A 24,756-nucleotide genomic window follows, 5' to 3' on the forward strand; every position below is an offset into this window, starting at 1 on the left:
CCACAAAAAAAATGTTTGCCAGAACATTGAATTTTCGCGCCAGTCAGATGTAGGTCACATTGACGTTGATTTTTTTTTTGCTTTCTTATAGGCAGAACACACTACCGCACCGCGCCTAGGTCACGTGGCGGTAGTGTGTTAGGGCTTTAAAACTGTGATTCACTTCAACTGTTTATACGCATGGAAAAGTAAAGTTAATTTGAAATTATAAATATTTTAAATAAAATGTAACAAAAGTGTAAAACCATTGTTGGGTATCAAATGGGTATCAATTATTCTGTGAGAGTAGAGTCTGGCTAATGAAAGTTGAGCCTGAGATTTATTTAAAACTTTTTATATGGCAACTTTTTTTCCTATTAAATAAGCTGTCAGTTTCAAGCTGTCATTTAATTTAATTTAATTTTATTGCCAGGTGCGGTTTTTATTGAAATTCCCCAAAAATTCCCGCGTTATCTCAGGCTCAACTGTCATTAGCCAGACTCTACACAATACACATGAAAATGGAACGCATTATTACCTAATCTGTGGCGTTTGTTTCTGTCCTTTTTGCAGTATCGTAATCTCTCACTCTATTCTAACCTGCTGGAGTCCGTAATTACATAAGAAGCCTAAATTACATAAATTTCAGGTAAATTACTGTTTTTCCCCTTCCTATATATTATAGTGTGTGTATATGGAGGATCTATTAGTTATTTACAGTTGATATTTTGTTTCATCGCCTACAGAATGGCCGGAGATAACGCCGACGGAGCCCAGCTGAAAGGCTTGTCCAAGTACTTCAACAGCCAGACATACAGCGGCAGAGCAAACGTTAGTATTTCTTCATGGTTTTATTCCGTTACTTCCACTCTGATGTCTTTGACGAACATTCTAATGCGCACTTGGCTTGGCGAAGTATCATCATGTCACGGAATGACAATGTCTTCGGGCTCAGCACGGTTCCATTTTTATCGACTATCACTATGCCCGTCACTTTCGCACTTACATACTTGTTAGAACGTGACAGGCATGATGATAAACGATAAAAATGCGACCGTGCTACTAGGGGTCTTGGAGCTCTTATTAACTAATTGGAATTAGCGCGTATGTCATGTTTGTTATAAATGACTGAAAATATTATTGAATCATTTAGTAAGTAAAATAGTAATAGGCAGAACAAATTCACCCAATACATGGGCATGGTCCCATGAACTAATAGCGTTCTTGTTGATTTGCGAAATGCTCACTCTAGATAGTTTAGATAGGCCTGCCATTTGTCTGGGTATCCTCAATTTTTTTGCTGTGTGAAAACATTGAGGCAAACTCAAATATTCCGGGTTTTAGAACACTTTTTCCGGCATCAGCTAATATGGTGATAGCAGCTGTATTCATAGAGACATTGACAGATTACAGAGTTGATAATTTATATAAGCAATATGTGTTTATTCTTATATCTGGTTCTTGTTAAGTTTTTATTTTTAACAGCAATGTAGTCATTCTCACTTACTGTGATCAGTGATGTTTACCAACACGCTGAACTATGGAATAAGATGTTGCTTGAGATATTTCTGAACCAATAAAACCTTTAAGCAAAGAGTTTACTCCCATCTCAAAAGCCGGCAACACACTTGCAATCCCTCTGGTTACAGGTGTCCATGGTCGACGGTAATTGCTTACCATCAAGTGATTTGCCTGCTAATTTGCCTCCTATCATTAAAAAAAAAACAAGCCATAAGTTAGCATTTCATATGGCATAGTACTAAAACTATTTCTGTCTATTTATTAAGTTGCCAAGATACAACATTAGATGCAGATGGTGTAGGTTAGGAACAGAACTGAGATCCTACTATGACAAAGACATGATTTATTCATAATACCTTTTTTTTCAGGTGGCCAAGGCGACATATGCATTCTTCGGTGTAGTGATCCTTTACAACATGCTTAAACCTAAGTCAAAGTAAATACACACTTCATAATTCTTTAATTTTATGTTAACTAGCCATGGTTTGTTAAGTAAAATATACATTCATTTAGTGAGAAGTAAAATCATGTAAGTCATTGAAAATGTTTTTCTTTACCTGAGTGTGGTATTCCATCTGTCCAATGTCATGGCGTCTCACTCTCTCTCTCTCTCAAGCAAAATGTGAGACAAAACACATAGGACTAGTGTTGAGTCGCTCACTCGTGAGGCACCTCATTTGTACCACTCATTTTGTTAATTTGTCGCAGTACTTCGTACCGCAAAAATGTCTTACTTCACTCCTCTATTCATTTTACTTGATTCTAAAATTATCTTTCTCCTAAACGTTCTACCTATTCTTAACCTCCAGAATTGCACTCCAATTAAATGTTACTATTTATTTATTTATAAAGGAAGTGATGAATACGTAAATATGTATATACATTAAATATTTTTGTCGCCGTTGGAATTAATGGAATAGTCGACGCTGAAAATATGCTAGTACCTCACCTCATTTGAAGTAAGACATTGTAACACCTCATTTTAGAAAATGAGGTACTCATACAAACTCATTTTAAATTGATGTCCTACCCATCACTACATAGGACAAAGAAATTGGACAGGTAGAATACCACCCTATAAGGTTATAACCTATTAATTAATCTAGTATTACAACATTCGTCGAAACAAGACCTTAATTATTAATTTCAATTCTAATTTTAATTTAGATATCTCGTTCCGACATGGCTTTTGAGTGTATTCCATTTAAATAGTACTTTATTATATCGGTCCATCTCGTTCATTAAAAGTACCTGTTTACTTCTAATTTCAATTCTAAGCAATAAGTGTGAAATATTAATTTAAATAATTGTACACTCGTCACTGGAATACGCCCCTGCTAGGTTCTGCTGAGGAGGGAGTTCTTATGCCATTTAATATGTAGGTTAGAATTGGACTTAATTATTTGAGTAGGTATTAATTTATAAGTAGCACGGCCACTGATTATTAACCTTTTCGACGCCGTGTCAAACAAAAGCTGTCACGCTGACGCCACGTCACCGAAGTGTCAAAACTGAAATTGAACTTTATGCATATGCACGTATGTTGCTCTGTGGTCTGTGACCGATTAATCGGTCTTTGGCGTTGAACCTACGGTGCGGATATATCGGTCATTGGCGTCCAAAAGGTTAATGTTGTCCGCGTTCATGAATAAAACAATAGTAATTTATACACTTTATTTATTAAGATACACATTCATAGGGTAGGTGTACATAGATAGAAAATAATTGTTGAATGCACCAGAAAAAATAAATACAATAATTTCAGATCTTAAGATTACTAGTGACAGTCTTAGGAAAATAGAACTTTTAAAATCATCTTTGGTCTAATCATTTTAAATTACCATTTGGAATAATAAGGGCATTTTGATTTTAACTTTAAAGTTGGACTTAGGTGTTAGGGCCAATACAGACGGATCTGCAATGGGAACTGCACGCCTACGTTGCAGTTCCCATACACGTTGCAGTCCGCCTGTACCAGCCCTTAAAGTGACATCTAACTTTCTTTTTTGTGAAAAGTGCTTCTCGGCCTTTAAATGTAAGTAGGTACAGAAATATAATAAAAATGCCCATATAATCATCATCCTAATATCAGCAAAAATATAAAAGGTAAATCAAAATTAACAGTCCAAAGTTTGAAAAGCAACATGGTAATAATATCAATAACGTTCTAACACATGCCAGTGTTTGATCTCCGTTTGTGCATAAATATTTTAAACGAACATTAAATATTAAATGTAATACTAACCTCAAAGCACCAATAAATAATGAAACAGTAGCGTAATGAACACAGCAGTAATCTCGTATAATTTTGATGGTGTTTCGTAATCGGTATCATAGGCAATTTTAATGGAGATTCTTTATAGAACATACGCCACTGTCAGAATGATATGAGATTATCAATGTAACAGTAATGAGATCTAGAACCTTTAGGGTGACAGTTGCGGCTAGACTACACACGTGTTCGAATCATTACGCGTCAATAAATAACGTACAGGAACGCCCTAAATACCGCTCTATAATATGATGTCTTAATATCAACATGACTAGTATCTTCATGTTTTCCATTTTAAAATGCAATTCTTTTCAAATCCTACCTAATATCAAGGCCGTACAGATCTCTCCGTCTGCGTCACATCACAGTTCATCAAGCTCAGCCCTCGATCGCAGGGCGGACTCGCGCGCCGGTGGCTCGTCGCGCCGCACCGACCGACTTCAACTAACGCAATAAGCAAATTAAACTAATAAATACCTAAACGAGAATACTCACTCACGCCACCGGCCCTCACATCCATGGCACGCACGCCCATCACAAACTCATTCATTCATGAACATTTAAAATACAGTTCAAAGTAGAGATAGTCGGCCACACTATTAAAACTGTACTCTTATGTAATATGTATCCACTGATATTGATCTTACACATAATACTCGTAATAGTCTAAGACCAAGATACTAAGTATTTTTTTAGTTTCGTTTGAAGTCAAGAGCATATTCGTGAAAACATGCCAGATTCCTTTGATTTGGGTAAGTAGTATGGGAATAATTACATTGAAGATTCATGAAAATGGCCTAATAATTATTTGGAGCACTCGTATAATTTCAGCACAACTGAAACTACATAATGAGCTACAAACAGATGCTTACATGAGTAGATAGAAATCTTCTAAAATGTCAACAGAAATATAGTCTATATTAACTATGACAGTATACTGCACCAATATAAATCAAAACAAAAATACTGAAAACGGCGATTATTTACTAGTACATGCAATAGGCTCAGAATTACGCTATATATATTTTGACATCGAATCGATACATTGTAATGTGTTTAAATATCTAACGAGTAACATTTAAAGCAAACGTAATGGCAATGGCACAACGGGCAAGTTTAGAGTACCATACCATCATGATGTCAGGAAACTAGGAAAACGTTGCAAGCTAGAACATTTAGACATGGAATGTAGCTGGGTGGTAGCACTAACGGGAAATAATTTTAAACGCATTGGTCTTTAATAGCTACCACGTTAGAAATACTTCTGGATGGAATGCAATATTGGAAAAGCTGCGATAAAGCAATAATCCTAATTTTAATATTATGGCTGTAGCATATGGGCAACTATTTTAATATGATGTAAGCCGCTCAAGTGGTTTAGTGTGAAGACATAACAACCACTGAACTCAACAAAGCTGGGAATACCTAAGTAATAATAGAGCTTAGTTTTCATACAATACAGGATGAAATTAAACATATTAGTTAGTACTAGATGCTTATTAGAAAATAAAACTTCAGCGTAGGATGTAGGTAACTCAATGTAGTAATAATGTTTTCAATCTGACTACACAATACAGGCGTAGCCTAGTGTGGCAGTCATAGGTTAAGTAAAACCTGTAAACTTTTTGGCAAATAAAACTTTTTTTTTTTTTTTAATAACATTTTTGATATGAATTATATTATAATTTAAAAAAATACCTATATGTGTAGGTAAATGTATCCGAGCATGACGGAACGGATTTTTCTCTTGATTCCTGTGTCTGTCTCTACAAAAAAATATGTCATGTGAAGCTTAATGGAACATATTATCCTTATACCTAGTTTCTTAGTAATTCTTAGATGCATTTACAAAACTCAAAGCATTGTTTCAGACACATGACTCTTGTTGTCAATAATGAGGAATACTTAAATGATTGAAAATAGTGTTGAAAATGATGCTAATATTTCAATTAGAAATTTTCGTAGCGGTCTCGTAAACTTTGTTAGTTCCGTCAGTCCAGATCTTGTAATATTCAATTAAGATACTTTTTTAGACTCCTTGAGTTTTAAACACATTTTACACGCTCAAGTATGTCGTTATGAAGTTTAGGTAGTACTCTGTATACCGTATTGATGTTTTGTTTTGCTCGTTGTTGTATCAAGAGCAGATGGGTAAAAATAATGTATACATCGTCGAGACATAGAGTGGCAACAATAGTTAAAAAGTTGGGTAACAAACAAAACATGTTACCTTTTCATAATCTTTCTATTTTGTATTGATCTTTTGACAGTCATTCTCCATATCCAAAATGTCACATGCACGCCATCATCGTTTAGCACATATGAACCATATTAGAAAGTATAAAGGTCACTTTGACCGTGTACGCCATTACTCAAATCATTATTGGCGCTACGGGCCTCACGAAGTTTTAATTCTCGGCTTTCGAAAGGTTACCCATAACCTGTCACATTATTCTGCAAAGCGCCCTCTACAGTGACCAATTGACAGTTTTTAACCCTACCTATGGTGTTAAGAAGGGAAGACACCTTTGCTTGGCTTATAAATATAACAAACATTTGTATAAACTTCACGTTCCGCCCCCGGCGTCCGTCTGATCTCCGAAGTGCCCTCTGTACTGACAAATATACAGTTTTTTATAAGTTTTGTTAAGAGGGGAGTACGCTGTTGTTCAGTAGTAGAACCTAATTGGCTTATAATAACATTATTGTTGTTCATAATGTCTAGTTCCTAGGTGGTCTGGCGAGGGAGTACAGTGCCGGCGGCGCGGCGACGGGAGGCGAGGTCTCGCCGTCCGAATCGGACTCTTCGGACGACACGCGCTCGGCCGCGCTGAGCGCCACGCGCGCGTACTCGTCCGTGTCTATGCTCTTGCAGAAGTGGATCGCGTATCTGTAACAGCAGGTCGAGTTAGAGAGGTTATCACCACGCACAATCAACGACGTTAAATATGGTAGTACCAGCTGGCCTTCCATCCAGTTGACGGATTGATCACCGTCGCTCAGCAGTGAACTATGAAACTGAACATACAATAAAATTTAGCGAACACTTTAACGGTGACAGACGGTTTGGTGCAACCGATCCTTGGAGTGCCGTCTTCCTACAAGTAAATTTTAACGAACTACTAGGAACTTCATAGATATTAATAAACGCCGGATCGGAGTAGGCTCGGAAGACATTTGTAGTATGTAATCTCGTGGTATGCCACGAGAAAAATCTGACGCGTTTTTCACGTACTGCACTAAACTATGGTTTAGTGCAGTACGTGAAAAACGCGTCAGATTTTTTCATTTTAAACACTCATAATTTAAGAGTCTTATTTACCTGAGTTTCTCCCGGAGCACTGCCTTGCAGGAATACCTCGGCATCTTTAGGAGGAAGAAACACGTGTAGCTCTCCGGCAGGAAATGGTCCGGTGGCTGGTATTTGTCCAACACCTAAAACATTTCGATTGGAATTAAGTTAACAATGCTAAGAAGCGTTAAGTGGTATAAAAATTATAAAATATTGTAGACGCAAACATCGATATCGTTGAACCATTTAAAATGTACACAGTTGTCAAGGATCATACCGTTCTCATTCACACAATTTTTTAAGCCTTGTTTAGGGCTTGTGCACACATCACGCGAGGTTTTTTGAGGTTGTCTCTTTATAGTTTTATACGGGTTTTAAAATATAAATTGTGTCTAAAAATAACAGTTGTCTACATTTCTCTATTACTCTTCTGGTGCTTTATTTCTTGCATCGTGTAAAATAATTTATTTTAAATACAGTCAAATACCCTATTCCTGGATCAAAGACCTAAAACATATCTGTACGGTCCACATACCGCACATTGCCATCTCAGCGAAATTACTTACAATTGCGTAAAGCAATATAATACGAGTCAGTACACGTTCAGCATTAGAACCTATCACGCGTGTCCTCATTTGCACTATCATTCATAATGTCGCGCTTTTATAGTTAGTTATCAATAAAGTGTTTAATTTCGGCTATATTGTGAGTTATCATTATGTCAAGCAACCAACAGAATACAATTGGTGTATGTGACACTAGCAGCTAGGGTTGCCAGATGGTCGGGATTTGGCGGGATTCTCCCGATTTTTAGTATGTGTTCCCGATTCCCGACAAAGTGGAAACTGTCCCGAAAAACAGCTGCACGTTATTTCTAAAACAATAATTTCAAGTTCCGAACTGTCGTCTAGCGAGCAAGCGACCCGTGTCGAGCGCGTCAGCGTTATAAAAACGTCTATGGGCAGAGCAGCTGACGTAGTGCCAATAATGTAAAATATCGTTGTTTTTAATACAATTACTTTAATTTGATTTTTTTTCCCGACTCAAGTCTCAAAATCCCGAAAATTTGATATTTTTCCCCGATAATAGCGCCTTTCCATCTGGCAACCCTACTAGCAGCCCATACAATACCTGCAGCACGAAGTCCCGCTGGCGGGGGTCCTGCGGCGCGCGCGGCAGCCGCGTGCGGCCCCACACGAAGCGCAGGAACAGCGCGCGCTCCGAGCCTGACAGCTCCTCCATCACCTCCCAGAACCAGTGCACCAGGGGGGAGTTGGGCTCGATGCCTGCAAAACAGATAATCAACATGTGTCTATAGCAACTGTGCGAGGGTCTGCCCTCTCGTGACCTGAATCGAAAGCGAAAACTATTCACGCTGGCTCTATTTCGCATAGTAGGATCTGACATCCAATGGCTTAAATCTAAAACTGGAAACTACAATAATGCTTCGTGCCAATGAATAGGGGGTTTCTCAGCTGCCGTCTACAGTTCATGCACACTACTTATAGCCCTTATAGGGATTGTACACATTGGAGGGTCTGCCATCTAGTGGGCTGATCGGAAACTTGACATTGACTCTTCACGCTTCGCCACCCTGACAGCGAGAAGAGGCGCTGCGATCGTTTCCAATTGTTCTGTCTACTGCCGGGCTAGCACCTCTTTTATTAACAGAAAAAGACGGGTAGTCTATCTCACCGCGAGATACCGTCGCGCCAATCAAGCCGATTGCCTACTGACCTTTGTAGGTGGCGGAGGCTCGCAGCGCGTGCACGGGTATGTCGGGCGAGCCGCACACGAGCGCCTCCAGCTCCGCCGCAGTGAACAGCGCGAGCAGCGGCGCCGGCACCACGCGGGACGTGCCGTCGCGCACCGCTCGCACTTGCTCTTCAAACTCGTGCAGCCTGCAATACGGATGATGACACAAGTTGAATTTTATAACTAAATCTAGTAAAATAGATAGCAAACGAGCAATTTATCACAATAATGTGGATATTAAAATAAAAGTACAAAAATACAGGACCTGAAAGTTTCAAAATTTAAGTTTTTTTTAACTTCCAAAAACGATAAAAGTAAGGGTACCATTCGATTCCTTACATTTCATGCAATAAAATATTGTATACCAACTATATACATAAACGCAATATTTCACCGACAAAAACGCAATTTTCTTGTTTTGTCCATACTACAAGATGAGCGATGACGTCACGGCCCTTGGCCGTTTTGTACAGGGCGTTTCGCGAGTGAAGTGCGACTGTCGGCCTTTGACTACAATTTCTGACTTTTGTGTTACTTTAATGCAATGGGTCCCATATAGACATTTGATCCTAAAAACAAACCAGATCGATTGATACCATAAAAAAAAATTAGTCATGTAGCCTATTATAAAGTCAATAATTGTATCAATACCGTCTCTTTTTGGGATTTAAGCGAGCGGTAAAGGTTCATCGGAGTTAGCTCATTAAGATGTCACAATTATAACACACTAACTATTGCCCGCGACTTTGTCTGCTTGGTAATAGTCATTTGGGCAGATTATTTTTCATCAAATCTGCTTTTTATTGATGCCCCATACTAACTTCCTTATTTGAGAGACAACTATAACGCCTAGATACTAAATAATGGTAATCATTCAATTTGAGCATTAGCATCGCAATTATCTCAAATCTGGGGGCACGGCAGTGCCCCCGCCAAGTCGAGCAAAACAAAGAGGCACGGCCGTACCATCCTTTTCTTTCCATTCAGGCCATTTTCGGCGTCCTGTAATTTTGTGCAGGCTACTTTATTCCACCCCGCTTTTCACCCTCTTAAGGGATGACTTCCGGGATAAAAACTATCCCTGGGACTCGATCTGTATACCAAATTTCGACGAAATTGGTTTAACGGTTTAAGCGTGAAGAAGTAACACTCACATTTAGAAATATTAATAATAGTATGGATAACATGAAGCCAGTGTAAACAGCTAAGTAAGCACAAAAGTGTGTAGTGTGTGTTACCTGTAGTAGAGAGCGAGCTGCACGTATTCGTCCTTGTTCTCGGGCGTGACGCGCTTGTGCCGCGTGGACAGCGGCACCTCGTGCCCCGCCGCTGACGGTATGGAGAATGGAAGTTCCAAGTTTTGGAGTTCCTGAGAACAAAGTTATGTCACAAAACAGATACAGTACAGAAATCAATCTACATACAAAGTGCGCTCGAGCAACGCACACATAGAAACTCCTCACAGACACGATATCTCGAACCGGTTGGGACCAGTGCGAGCGCGAGTGTCAACCGCTTGAGACACGCGTCTGTGAACTTTTTTGTGCAATTATGGAGAAACAAAAAAAAAAGTTATTATAACTGTTCAGTTATGGTTGTTTAAATTCAACATTAAACGGTGAATTGTTGTTTTTTAAGCTATCAGTGGTTTCAGAGAGGTAAGTAGGTATCTGCTTGTATTTCGATGGTTCGTTTTAACGTTAAACAGAACAGTTAGGTAGGTAGGTAAGCACCCCGCCCGGCCACTACTAGATACGAGTGCCACTACCACGATAGTTTTTTGTGCATAAATCATAGTTGACAACCCTAGAGCGACCGCCGCGCGTAGGTATGAAAAGTGAAGTACATACATGTGATTGACTTCTGTACTGTATCTATTTTGTGGTTATGTAGATTTAGTGCCAGTAGCACCATCCATACTTGGCAGACCCATCAACGTCACCCGGCGTGCCGCGGCGGTTTAATATGAAACTCTCCATACAATAAAATTTAGCGAACTCTTTAACGTAGACAAACAATTTGGTGCAACCGACCCTAGTGTAATGCAGCTTCTTATTTTTTCTGTTTAACAAACGAAACTGTGTGCGAGGCGCGCAGTCTGTGTGATTCCGTCTGTCGGTGTCATTACCCTGCCTCACACTCGCATTTCAAAATGGCAAGTAGATCATATCGATCATTTAATTATATCGACTCAGTAGTTCAATTGTTGCCGGGTTCCATGGGAGGGGTTGCGTAGCCAGTCTAACACAATTTAAAATGTCTTTACACTGATATCATAGCGTGATATTTTAATATTTGCTGTAACACCGCAATGCGTTCCAGGATAACAATATGTACTCGTAATGTGCAAGATAGCCTTATTCACCCACTCTTTAGAGTTCGACCACGCTAAGTTTCATGCTAAGTTATGTTTCATGTGTTTTTACTTGGTCAACCAGATCTTGACAGTAGAAAAAGGCGGCAAATTTGAAAAATGTAGGCGCGAAGGGATCTCGTCCCATAGAAAATTTGAATTTCGAGCGTTTTTTTACTGGCAAGATTTGGTTGACCAGCTATATAAGTGTTGTCACTGCCAATTTGGTGCAAATTGAACGTGGTCGGCCGTGTCTAACCTTGTTGGCGGGCGACATGTCCCGGATGCACAGCAGCGCGGGCAGGAAGTCGCGGTCCACCTCGGCCAGGTCGCGCGGCCGCAGCGGCTGCCCGGCCAGCTGCCGCCACACGCCCTCGGCCAGCGAGAGAGACAGCGGGGACCCGGTGCGGATCGCGATGCCCATCAGTACGCCTGTCAAACAAGCGTAAAGCTTTGGATTCCTCCGAAAACGGTGCCGTCATATGACGGCCGTCATATAGCGGCAGCAAAAGACGGCCGTCTTTACGGTGGCGACATGTGGAAAGTACCACGGCGTCATAACACACCGTCATCCACCAAGGTCAAAGCGGCAAATTTGAAAAATGTAATGCTTTGGTTTCCTCCGATAGCGGTGCCGTCATATAGCGGCCGTCTCCATACAAATACTACGACACCCATATTTAGCCGTATTATTTAGTATGGAGACGGCCGCTATATGACGGCACCGCTATCGGAGGAAACCAAAGCTTTACGTTGACAATCAACGTAACGTAACGCCGTCTAGGAAACCGCGCCATCTTGTTTACATAGACAACGTTCTAGTGACGTCAGTCAACGCTATATAGCGGCCGTAATATGACGGCACCGTTTTCGGAGGAATCCAAAGCTTTAGGGCTCGTTTAGACGGTGCGAGAACACGCATGCGAGTTTCATTACTGTAGTACATTCAGTATTCTTGATTTAAATATTCGCGCCTTCGTTAAGATGTTCGTTCTCTGACTCACTCTCTTCCGTCATCTCTGTTTAGCTAATAACATGTAGTAGCGATAGTTTAATTGAAATAAAATATATTCAAGTGTTTGGAAGTGTAGTGATGTGTATTAATTAATTACCGTCCACCTACGGCACCTAAATATATAACAATTACATTGCGTCATTTGATCAGTCGGCTGAATTGTTGTCACCTCAGTGGTCCGCAGTGTAACTAAAATCGCATGCGAGCTCGCGCGCCGTCTAAATCAGCCCTAATGCACAATTCACGTTGACGAGCTTAGGTATATCGGATACAACCGATGTAGCGGGTGCGCAAGTACCCGAGGGTAGTCGACCGCGGGTCACCGATTGGCCCTGTATACTTATTTTGGCATCCCGGTCCATATTAATAGTGTTGAAAATGAGTAGAATTATCGCTAAGCTTACATAATGGCTAAAACGTTTTGAAATCTTTCTCTCAGTGCCAATCAAAGAAGCGATGATCTCAAAATTACACAGCTTTACTCCTAGGCAGTGTATTGTAAGGGGTCGTAAACCTTTTATAATTATAAAAGAGCTAACAGGAGGTCCCAAATAAAAAGTAATCATATTTTGTTTCCTTTCATGACTAAACATGAGAAACACTTCTAAATATATTCAAGATTTCATCACACAACACTTGTTAAAACTGTTACGTACCCAGGAACCGGAAGCAGTTGAGATGGAGCGGCGTGTTGGCGGTGGGGTTGAGCAGGAAGGCGTCCCGCGAGGCGCCCGCGTCGCCGCGCCCGTTGGGCGTGGCCATCAGCAGCGGCAGCGACCCGTTCTGCAGCTCCTCGCACATCTCGGCGATGCTCTCGCTGTAGCCGCCGCCGCAGTCGTCGACGCTCTCGCCTGAAATAGTGCGACATTATGTTTCGTTACTAGTTTTTTTTTGCTATGGTCTTCTTGATTGATTGTTGGATTAGATCTTTTATCGCAGACTGTCGAATTCAATGTGTTGGCAGGTTGGCATGGTTTATTACTGTCATGGTGTGGCGCCATGGTGTCTCAGTTATCACCGAGTTTCTACGGCTACCTTTGGTCAGATCATCGGATCAACCTAATGGGATCATTGTAATATTACTAACATATCACTGGCTTTGCATAACTATACATAATTTCTAAGCAATCAAAAAACTCAAATAATACTTTCAAAATTTGACACACAGATACGCTAACACTGCACGTTAAATAAAAGCTTGTTAACCTTTTGAACACTTTACGAGTACGTTTTGAAGAAAAACGACGCTTACTCGCCAAAGCAACGGGCGCAAGCGAGCTAATATAAACCTTAGTTAAATGTCAAGTTACTTTGACCGCTGTCAACACTTAGATGTCCGCCATAACACTTATAGTTGTCCTTGGCGCTGTGTAACGACGACTTTCGACGTTCTTGGCGTTTAAAAGATTAAAATAGGTACGAGAATATACAGCAGTTACATCGCCATAGTGCTGCGTTGACCATTGACTGTGCACTGACCTACAAACTTGACCTTCCACACGCGGTGCGGCAAGGCCAGAGCCTCCTGCGTGAGAGCCGGCAGCCGCGCCACCATCTGCCCGAACACGGACCGCATGCCCGCCGAGTATATACAGCAGTAACATCGCCATAGTGCTGCGTTGACCATTGACTGTGCACTGACCTACAAACTTGACCTTCCACACGCGGTGCGGCAAGGCCAGAGCCTCCTGCGTGAGAGCCGGCAGCCGCGCCACCATCTGCCCGAACACGGACCGCATGCCCGCCGAGTATATACAGCAGTTACATCGCCATAGTGCTGCGTTGACCATTGACTGTGCACTGACCTACAAACTTGACCTTCCACACGCGGTGCGGCAAGGCCAGAGCCTCCTGCGTGAGAGCCGGCAGCCGCGCCACCATCTGCCCGAACACGGACCGCATGCCCGCCGAGTATATACAGCAGTAACATCGCCATAGTGCTGCGTTGACCATTGACTGTGCACTGACCTACAAACTTGACCTTCCACACGCGGTGCGGCAAGGCCAGAGCCTCCTGCGTGAGAGCCGGCAGCCGCGCCACCATCTGCCCGAACACGGACCGCATGCCCGCCGAGTATATACAGCAGTTACATCGCCATAGTGCTGCGTTGACCATTGACTGTGCACTGACCTACAAACTTGACCTTCCACACGCGGTGCGGCAAGGCCAGAGCCTCCTGCGTGAGAGCCGGCAGCCGCGCCACCATCTGCCCGAACACGGACCGCATGCCCGCCGAGTATATACAGCAGTTACATCGCCATAGTGCTGCGTTGACCATTGACTGTGCACTGACCTACAAACTTGACCTTCCACACGCGGTGCGGCAAGGCCAGAGCCTCCTGCGTGAGAGCCGGCAGCCGCGCCACCATCTGCCCGAACACGGACCGCATGCCCGCCGGGCCGGCCAGCCCGCCGCCGCGCCGCGAGCGCCGCGCGCCCACGCGGGACAGCTCCACGACGGGACCGTGCTGACGCTCGCGGACCATCGTTGCCATCACCGCCTGATAACATATTTTTATTTTTTATTTTTATTTTATTTATTCAAACATATTACACAGTATTACAGTGAGACACTAAGGCACTGTGGAATGTATACAATATGATTATTACTTATTCTAAAACGTTAACATAAAGTTGTGTTATACAATAACAAATATCGATCACCAAAACTGATATCACATATCAAACTCAAACTTGATGTTCAATGTCTTAATATACGATGGGTCCTTGATATTGTACAGATGAGCGATTTTACGGCAGTCGACATCGTGCAACGCATCGTGCATCGAGTGTAGATCCCGATGCAATGACACGCAAAGAGATGCATATTAGCGTTGGGTTAAGAAGGAAACTAACAATATTTAACATTATAAATACAAGCTTCAAGAATTGGATGTAACTTTACGACAGCTGAATTCGGACCGTACCTTTCTAAAAGCGGCCTCTTTCACAGAATAAAACATCAAGTTCCTCAGCTGGTCCAGATTGCCCTCAATGATAAGCAGCGTCAGATTAGGGCACACCAGCTCCGAGAACTGATGTAAGAGTACCTGGAAATCGATTGTAAGGATTAAATTATATGTACGCCGGTAATAATAAAGACCCATCGACATAATAATATGTACGAGTATCTCGTGCGATTCAAAATCGTAAGGGCTCATTTAGACGGTGCGAGAACTCGCATGCGAGTTTCATTACATTGCGTTATTTGATCGGTCGACTGAATTGATGTAACCTCAATGGTAAGCAATGCAACTAAAATCGTATACGAGTTCGCGCGGCGTCTAAATGAGCCCTAATAGACTGTTTACATTTATACGACTCTCGAAAAAAAATCTCGTCTACGATTATATCATGGATGACCGAGACGAGACTCGTGCCATGTATAACCCTTTAGAACTTTCCTAACATCTTATAGGCGGATTAGACTCTCGCGCGAGCCACGAGACGAGCCGCGAGCCGCGCCACGAGACGCGAGTGTAAGCGGTGGGCTCGCGGCTCGTCTCGTGGCTCGCAAGCTCGTCGAGCTAATATAATTTAAACACTAACGGCACGGCATAAGGTTTATAACCGAATGACAAGCCGAACGCGAGTGTAAACGGTGGACTCGCGTCTCGTGGCGCGGCTCGCGGCTCGTCTCGTGGCTCGCGCGAGAGTCTAATCTGCCTTTTAGAAACTTTTAGTGCACCTACGTAGGTATATGGAGAATCCCGCGGTAAACTTACCAATCGGTTGCATATGAGCTGTGGGGAAAGGTCCCTCAGCAGATGGCACTCGAGGGGCGGCGGCGGCGGGGGCCTCGGAGCGCGGGGTGCCTCTACGCAGAGAGCGACAGTGTGAGCACTGCCGCACGCCACTTTCGTCACGCGTTTACCCTGAAAATTACCAAGAAAAGTAATTAAAAAGCGATGGTTACTAATATTTGTTCCTGAGTCATGGGTGTTTTCTATGTATATAAGTATGTATTTATCTATATAAGTATGTATATCGTCGCCTAGCACCCATAGTACAAGCTTTGCTTAGTTTGGGGCTAGGTTGATCTGTGTAATATGTCCCCTAATATTTATTATTATTTATGTTTGTATACATGGTGTTACAGATATAGTGCATAGTCCTTTCCCATCGCATTTTCTCGGAAACGTTCGTATTTGTCATGCTACTTCAGTACTTTTTGTACTGAGACTGACTGAAATAGCATTGTACGGTCCACATACCGCACATTGCCATCTCAGCGAAATTACTTACAATTGCGTAAAGCAATATAATACGAGTCAGTACACGTTCAGCATTAGAACCTATCACGCGTGTCCTCATTTGCACTATCATTCACAATGTCGCGCTTTTATAGTTAGTTATCAATAAAGTGTTTAATTTCGGCTATATTGTGAGTTATCATTATGTCAAGCAACCAACAGAATACAATTGGTGTATGTGACACTAGCAGCCCATACAAGCATGAAACGTTCGTACGTTTCTGTTATAATACAATGGCAAAGGATTATGTACTACATATGTACGACTGACTATACTATTATTTCTATTTATTTTCAAAGCATTGGCAAGCTTAAAAGAGCTTCTACTGTGTCGGAAAATTAAGGACAATGGATGTAATTGTTGGGTTGCTAGATTGGTAGATATAAACCGCTCCCAGTCAAGTTAAGGAAACAAGATAGGAAAATCAGCACCTAAATGTCTGTCTGATAGTCTGATCATAGAGAAAAAAATACATAGGGTGCTCACTCCATACATCAGTTTTAGTACCAAAACGACTATTAGCATCTAGCATCGACTAGCGGAACTATCAGTACTGCTACTTGACAATAGATGTAGCACCAACCGGAAAGTCTTATGCTGTTGAGATAAGACTTTCCGGTCGGTGCTACATCTATTGTCAAGTAGCAGTACTGATAGTTCCGCTACTCGATGCTAGATGTAGACACTGAAATTAATAGTCTGAACTGATGTATGGAGTGAGCACTCTTGTCTTAATATATTTCTCTATGGTCTGATACAGATACCAAATCAATATTATTAACGATAACTACGTTAAGTCACGTACCTGCAAAGCAGTAAGCAGTCTTGGCCGTTGCGCTGCCAACGTAGTCCCGTCTCCCAGTTGTCCTTCGTCGTTGTCACCCCACGTGTACACCTCGCCAGTGTCCGTGCAAGCGACGCAGTGGAGACTCCCTACAAAAAGTCAAATGTTTTTTTAATTTATTGTTTTTCACAACGTGTGCGTGTAAAAAAAACACAGAACGAACCTGTATTTCTCAATGGGGCTTTCCACACGCTTTTTTGGTACATTTGGCATATAAAAAAAACTATTATGTTTAAAATGGATTGAAATGTATACTCACCAGTAGCTATAGACACTATCATCTTGCCCTGCATGCCCGTGACGCGCATAGGTCTCCGCACATGCTCGTAACTCCCGTGCCCGAGCCTGTGGTAGTCACCCTTACCCCTGTTAAAACATAAATGTGTCGAAGTCTAGTTAAAGGTCCCAATTTGTCGCTTACCATAAGGACGAGATTTGCTTGTATCTTTATACGAATAACCTGTCAAAGCGTCCTTATGGCAAGCGACAATGTGGGAGTTTTCGCTTGGAAACGACACAAATATTAACATTACTGTACTTAGATGATCGACACTTCACAGGTTTTCACTTCACCTAATATTGTATCAAAAGGAGTAAGTAATGCATTAGCTGAAGTTAATAAAGGTTATACATATTGTGACTTCAATGATTACATATTGTGAATTATAAAAACGTACAATAAAGTGTTAATAGCGGTGAGGCTGTGGCATGCCACACGCATACACACTCCCTCCACACACGCCGGAAATGTTGTTTTAAGCTCTGATGGTTTACCGGTGCCCCGGCCACTGGTCGATGACATGACAAGACCGTCAGCTTAACTCTTATGTATGTATTATATTTCGGTGTATTGTATGATAAAGTTTTCTATATAGCTATAATTTGCTTACCACGTGTAAACACTACCGCACTGGCAGAGTGCAACGGAGAATTGGGAGCCACACTCGACCTTTATGACCCTCAGGCCTTTCAAGCATTCGATCTTCATTGGTTGTTTGCAACCCTCGGAGCCTCCTCGCCCTGTCACAGATAAGATTAAATTATGTAATGAATACTTTTATTACTAACTGTGTAGTCAAAGTCATCAATCATATTCGTGGATAACCAACGCGTTTAAAGGAAAGTTGGAAAAACTTCCTTAATAATTTATTAAACTCACCAAATAAATGTACACTAAAATGTCGAATCTAAAACCGTTATGGAAAGCTGAATTATCTTCAAAATATTAGGTCCATGGCATTCAAGTTCAATTTGTGCTTACATTTTTATCCCGATTTTTAGGGTTCCGTAGCCAAATGGCAAAAAACGGAACCCTTATAGATTCGTCATGTCTGTCTGTCTGTCTGTCTGTCTGTCCGTCTGTCTGTCCGTCCGTATGTCACAGCCACTTTTCTCCGAAACTATAAGAACTATACTGTTGAAACTTGGTAAGTAGATGTATTCTGTGAACCGCATTAAGATTTTCACACAAAAATAGAAAAAAAAAACAATAAATTTTTGGGGTTCCCCATACTTCGAACTGAAACTCAAAAAAATTTTTTTCATCAAACCCATACGTGTGGGGTATCTATGGATAGGTCTTCAAAAATGATATTGAGGTTTCTAATATCATTTTTTTGTAAACTGAATAGTTTGCGCGAGAGACACTTCCAAAGTGGTAAAATGTGTGTCCCCCCCCCCCTGTAACTTCTAAAATAAGAGAAAAATAAAACTAAATAAAATATATGGTGTACATTACCATGTAAACTTCCACCAAAAATTGGTTTGAACGAGATCTAGTAAGTAGTTTTTTTTTAAACGTCATAAATCGCTTAAATACGGAACCCTTCATGGGCGAGTCCGACTCGCATTTGGCCGCTTTTTACATTTTGTTGGTAAAAAAACGTTTCTAAATGTACAGACCCACCCAGGCTACCCTTGGGTAGTGGAATTTGTTTGTATACATCACTATACCTAATTTCCCGTAGTCGCCGTCGCCCCAAGACCACACGTTGTCGTCGTCGGTGATGCAGAGCGTCTGCGCGTCGCCCGAGCCGCACGCGACGTCTATCACGCGGTACGAGGCTAGGAACTCCACCTGTAATCAGATGTAATTTGAGTATCAAAATCAAAATCAAAATTTATTTATTTGTAAACATAGGTTAAATAAAGATCTTATACAATAGATTATGTTTCACTATGTTTTGCCATTTGGCATACAAATATAAAATCAGAAGAGATGGATCATGCACTAATTATAATATGATGTCAACCGAAAATAATATATTAAATGTCAAGCAAAATAAGAGTGTACATACTTAAAAAAAAAAACTAAATTAAAATGTGTCCAGTAAATATTCCATTATCGAGTAGTATGCTTTTTGTACCAAAAATCCATACAGGCATTTTTTAAATTCAATTAAATTATCTATTGTTATTATATGTCTTGGCAACTTATTGTATATTTTAGGTGCCATCCCAAAAATACTTTTAGCAAGCAAAGCAGAGTTCACGTCTTGAATGTAAATTTTGTCGCATCTGTCATTGACTAATAATTTATAAACTTTATAGATGCCATCATATACAATACATGATGAACCTCAAATCGGGGATCTGGCAGACCCCGCCTCTCGATGGCGGGAAGAACCGGACTCCTTCTTGAACAAAGAGCGCTGAATAGACATCAGTGGAGGAATTGGAGGGGGGGGGGGGGGTTGGCTTTGCCCAGCAGTGACACGACAGGCTCCAAATAATAATAAATGTGTAGTGTGGAATTTTGACCTCACGAAATAGCACGATTATGGTTTTCGGGGAACTAAACTACGCACTTCGCACATAGCAATGATATGGGATCCACTGTGGAAAGTGAGTGGACGCTCGAGCGGGGCGACCGCCAGCGGGGCGCACGACAAAGCATCCATGATAAACAAATACAAACATATGCGAGCGATCTCAGTGCACGCTGCTCAAATCTCTTGGAACCCATGTAACGTTGCACGTACCGCGGACCAGAGGAGCTACCGCGAAAACCGAATAACGCAAATTGCGGGCATTTTTCTCTATCACTCTAATTATGCCTTCATCGGAGTAAAAGAGAAAGATCCCCGCAATTTGCAAAATTCGGTTTTCGGTGGCCCCTCAGATAAGAACGGGATGTTTTGTATTAAGTTCTTGTAAAGTGGTAGCACTAACCATCTTCGGTACGAGTTGATCCTCGGAGTCGCCGTGTCCGAGCCGACCGTAGCGCCCCTTGCCCCACGTGTATATACGTCCTCGCGCCGTCAGGCAAGCCGAATGAGCGCCGCCGCAGGCAATCTGAACGACTTCCATACCAGAGAGAGATGGTATTAGGCGCGGGCGGTCGTAGCTCCTGTAGAACGAGGTTTGAGTCAATGGTTTTAAAAGAGACAATGGAACCTTCTCTTACTTTTTCAGATCACACTTGTAGCGTTATTCGTTTGTACCTATCCCTCGTAATGACATTTGTGTTTGTTAGAAAAAGGCGAAATTTAACAGAGGTTAGTTTTATGAATTATTGGTTAGAGTTCGTTTAAGCTATCTGTACCGACTTTGACTGAACAAAGTGTGTAATTACGAATATAAACGTCATGTTTTTAACGGCTGTACGGTGCAGTCTAAATGTAGGTACGCGGAACGGGGAGCCGTGACCTATGTGTGTGACGTCATGTGTCGTCAACCGGTCCTCGCACGAGTACTTATGTTGCGCCAACACATACGTTCAATTTCCTCCGATCTTACACATCTTTCGCCTCATTCACTTTCATATCATAAAATAAGGGCTAACCCCTTAACCCTAGATATAAAAAATAAACGTACACTCTATTTCCATGTCCGAGTTTGCCGTCATCACCTTCACCCCAGCTGTACACGTCTCCCTCGGAGGACAGAGCCAGGCAATGCTTCCCGCCCGAGTTGCAGGCCACCTGAAATATGTTCACCAACATTACAATAGGACCCTCTAGAAATTTTTTGAGGGCCTACTGCCAACGTCGAAAAATATAAAATCGCTATAGGAACCGTTGCGCGTTGGAGGATCTGGCATCTTGTGGCCCAAATCGGAAACTTAAACCTGACATTGACACTTCACGCTAAAGCTTTGGTTTCCTCCGAAAGCGGTGCCGTTATATAGCGGCCGTCTCCATACAAATACTACGACATCCATATTTAGCCGTATTATTTAGTATGGAGAGGGCCGCTATATGACGGCACCGCTATCCTAGGAAGACCGATCTTAAAGCAAGTGCTGCCCCCTACAGTTCAAGCACCTTGTCCGTTATAGGACATAGGTTATCTGCTATCTTGTGGCGTCAATCAGAAACTTAAGCGTGACACTTACATTTCGCGCTTATAAACTCTTGTGCTGCCCCCCTACAGGTCATGCACGCTCCCTTTATGCTTCTCTATCATTCGAATATGAAAGAGCAATAGAGAGGCAGATAACAATTTTCGATTTGTCAAGAGCCTTCTCATGATTCCAACAGGTTAAAAAAAGTTGATAAATCAGCTCAAGGTTGACGCTTCGCCAGTGTGAGAGAGGGCTCAATAATATGTAATGTCATACTATGGAGACCAACTGGGGATGTTTATCGTGTATTTGTATTTCAATCAATATGTATTTCAAGCGCAAAAGGCTTACCTTTGTTATGAATACGTGCTGAATGGACGCCAACAGCGTCGGCGTCGATACGGAGTCTATTCCGCCAATGCCTAAACGGCCACCGGCGCCGTACCCTGAAACATACGATTACAATAATTATTATAATTCAAAGCCTCTCAAAAGGATTGATTGAAAAGATTTGCATCAGATTTGTCAAATTACATAATGATATTTATCAATAGGCTGAGTCTTACTGCCATTGATCCAGCATTTCTTTGAATGTTCGTCCTCCGTCCTACCAGTACTTATTGCTCTGCCATTTTATTCGCTATAGCTCAGGATGACCAGTCAACTTTCCCTTACCAGGGATTCAGCTGAGTGACTGCGTGGCACGCGTTGGGATCGCTCACTTTAGCGCCTAACTGACGTTATTGGTTGTGGCCATAAACCACTGGTAATACAATGACAGTTGACTATCTCTTACCGGTGGCATAAACCTTCCCGTCGGGTGTGACAGCAAACAGCGTCTGTTCTCCTCCCACCAGCTGCACGGGGTTGAGCTGAGCGAGCGCGTGGCACGCGCTGGGATCGCGCACTTTAGCGCCTAACTGGCGGTATTGGTTGTGGCCATAAACTACTAGTAATACAATAACAGTTGACTATCTCTTACCGGTGGCATAAACCTTCCCGTCGGGTGTGACAGCAAACAGCGTCTGTTCTCCTCCCACCAGCTGCACGGGGTTGAGCTGAGCGAGCGCGTGGCACGCGCTGGGCCCGCGCACTTTAGCGCCGTCGACGCCGCCCAACTGCCCGCGGTGGTTGTGGCCCCAACCGTAGACCACGCAGCCGCGGGGGTTGCCCACCCACCAGCCGGTCCAGTCTTCGGGCCGCCTGGAAATGATCGGGGTAATACAAAAACGACCGGTCTGGCCTAGTGGTTAGTGACCCTGCCTGTGAAGCCGCGGTCCTGGGTTCGAATCCCAGTAAGGGCATTTATTTGTGCGATGAGCACAGATATTTGTTCCTGAGTCATGGTTGTTTTCTATGTATTTGTATATTATATGTATTGTTTTCTGAGTACCCACAACACAAGCTTTCTTGAGCTTACCGTGGGGCTTAGTCAATTTGTGTAATAATGTCCTATAATATTTATATTTATTTATTTATATTTATAGTAAGCTCTCTCCGGTACTGTTGACCTGTCCGGTAGTGTACCTACTATAGTATGTCAAAGGACTCATCATCATCATCATCATCCTAGACTGTCTCATTTCAAACATAGAGAGAATCATACTAGCTTTGCCTTACACTAGTACTAGCACCCAAAAGAAAAGGATGAGTATAGTTTTCCTGGTTCTTACTGACAAATTGGTTTGACCAACTATAGTTAACATTCATCCAAGGGAAAACTTACTTGTTAACCCAATGTAACAGCTGTTCGTCGTGCTGCCGCGTGAACTTGGTGTTGTCTTCCCAAGGGTAGTATAACGGCGTGGAGGTGCTCGGCTCGGGTTTTGTGTTGAGGCTGGGCCGGGGACTCGGCTCTCCGGATTCATTGCCTTTTCTGAAACAAAATGGACATGATTTAGGGCCAGTTTAGTGTGATTGGTACAGGTCGGCAATTTTTATTTTTGACATAAAACGCCTTTGTGATTGGGGCCTAAGATTAAACGGAATAATTACTTTTACCTCGGTACACAATTCATAATCATACTGATAGTGTACTGATATCTCACAATCTTTCTGCATTTACTGGCTTCGGTCAGAAATGACATTGAGAGGGGCGTTCGGTTCGGTTCGGTTCGGTCTTGACAAGCGGGCGGGCCGTGCGTAAGCACATGAGCGTTTTCCAAAAAAAGTGTACATTTCATTCATGTCTTCAAAATATTGACTTCTTGGGCTCATTTTACTCAGAATCATTTGTACATTCACGCCTCATACATAAAAAAATGTGTCCAAAGATTTCCTTTCCAGATCGTCACATTCTTGTATGAATTTTTTTTTATTTGTATGAACGTGACGCACTGGAAAAAAAATTTTTCATACAAAATTTTGGGACACATTTTTTCATGTATGAGGCGTGAATGTACAAATGATTCTGAGTAAAATGAGCCCAAGAAGTCAATATTTTGAAGACATGTATGAAATGTACACTTTTTTTGGAAAACGCTCATATACAGTATCGATAGAACCCAGCAGGCACCAGAAACTTTACAGCTTGAGTTGAAAAAAATGTTGCTTTAGAAGTACTTTGTTACTATAATATGTATTTCTCTTTCATACAGCTGCAACCCTAATTTTTCTAATAAGTATTTCGGCGCTCTTGTGTGCTATTACATAGTTATTCAGCTCTTACCTCGGTACCCAAGTCGTAAGCTGGTCATCTCTAATCCTGCTTAATTTGACATCGTCTTCCCACGGGTAATAATGGTCTAAGCTCCCCTCTTCCGGGTTATAGACGCCAAGATCCGCTAATCGTTTCCTGACTTCGGCTAGGAATGGCATTGGGAGGGGTGTTCGTTTGATAAGCGCGTCGGCGGTTCGCACGCAGAGGCAGTATCGTTTGAACCAGGCCCAGCGCGCCGCGTCGGAGCCGTGACAGACGCGAGAGTCGAGACGTAGGCCGCAGGCTAGCAATGCTAGTTCCTGGGGACAAGATTTTTTTTATACAACCGTGTATTCTTTAAAATAGGAAGTATGATGGCGCTTAAGCAATCGTCCTATAGCGTTAATAAATGCAAAATAGTTTAATGAGACTATTAGCTGGCTCATGCAATTAATGCAACTGATACACAGACAGTGAGAACAGTTCCAATATTAACGCCGAAATGTTAACGAGTTTGAGTCTTAGATTGAGGCTTTCGACTAAAAGA

General features: G+C 42.1%; 2 protein-coding genes across 2 annotated transcripts in view; one reads left to right on the forward strand and one right to left on the reverse strand.

The window, feature by feature from the left end:
- The first annotated feature begins 489 nt into the window (after positions 1-489).
- On the forward strand, positions 490-2,044 carry LOC134660734 (uncharacterized). The gene is made up of 3 exons (XM_063516519.1): positions 490-628; positions 726-810; positions 1,869-2,044. The coding sequence occupies exons 2-3, from the start codon at positions 727-729 to the stop codon at positions 1,938-1,940; spliced, it is 156 nt and encodes a 51-aa protein (XP_063372589.1). The 5' UTR covers positions 490-628; position 726; the 3' UTR covers positions 1,941-2,044.
- Positions 2,045-6,184: 4,140 nt separating this feature from the next.
- Positions 6,185-24,756, reverse strand: part of LOC134661242 (probable E3 ubiquitin-protein ligase HERC2) — an 83,335-nt gene continuing 64,763 nt past the window's right edge. Inside the window, exons 71-90 of the mRNA XM_063517229.1 lie at positions 24,240-24,529; positions 23,298-23,447; positions 22,554-22,774; positions 21,923-22,017; positions 21,103-21,209; positions 20,458-20,635; positions 19,240-19,363; positions 18,177-18,306; positions 17,546-17,652; positions 17,248-17,375; positions 15,914-16,063; positions 15,116-15,238; positions 14,482-14,689; positions 12,844-13,038; positions 11,432-11,604; positions 10,058-10,188; positions 8,802-8,965; positions 8,196-8,350; positions 7,095-7,207; positions 6,185-6,662 (exon numbers count right to left, since the gene is read on the reverse strand). Of these exons, the coding sequence (XP_063373299.1) occupies positions 6,494-6,662; positions 7,095-7,207; positions 8,196-8,350; positions 8,802-8,965; positions 10,058-10,188; positions 11,432-11,604; positions 12,844-13,038; positions 14,482-14,689; positions 15,116-15,238; positions 15,914-16,063; positions 17,248-17,375; positions 17,546-17,652; positions 18,177-18,306; positions 19,240-19,363; positions 20,458-20,635; positions 21,103-21,209; positions 21,923-22,017; positions 22,554-22,774; positions 23,298-23,447; positions 24,240-24,529 (3,111 nt within the window). The 3' untranslated portion in view covers positions 6,185-6,493. The remainder of the gene's footprint in view (positions 6,663-7,094; positions 7,208-8,195; positions 8,351-8,801; positions 8,966-10,057; positions 10,189-11,431; positions 11,605-12,843; positions 13,039-14,481; positions 14,690-15,115; positions 15,239-15,913; positions 16,064-17,247; positions 17,376-17,545; positions 17,653-18,176; positions 18,307-19,239; positions 19,364-20,457; positions 20,636-21,102; positions 21,210-21,922; positions 22,018-22,553; positions 22,775-23,297; positions 23,448-24,239; positions 24,530-24,756) is intronic.

Source organism: Cydia amplana, chromosome Z (genome assembly GCF_948474715.1).
Source record: "Cydia amplana chromosome Z, ilCydAmpl1.1, whole genome shotgun sequence".
Lineage (NCBI taxonomy): Eukaryota > Metazoa > Arthropoda > Insecta > Lepidoptera > Tortricidae > Cydia > Cydia amplana.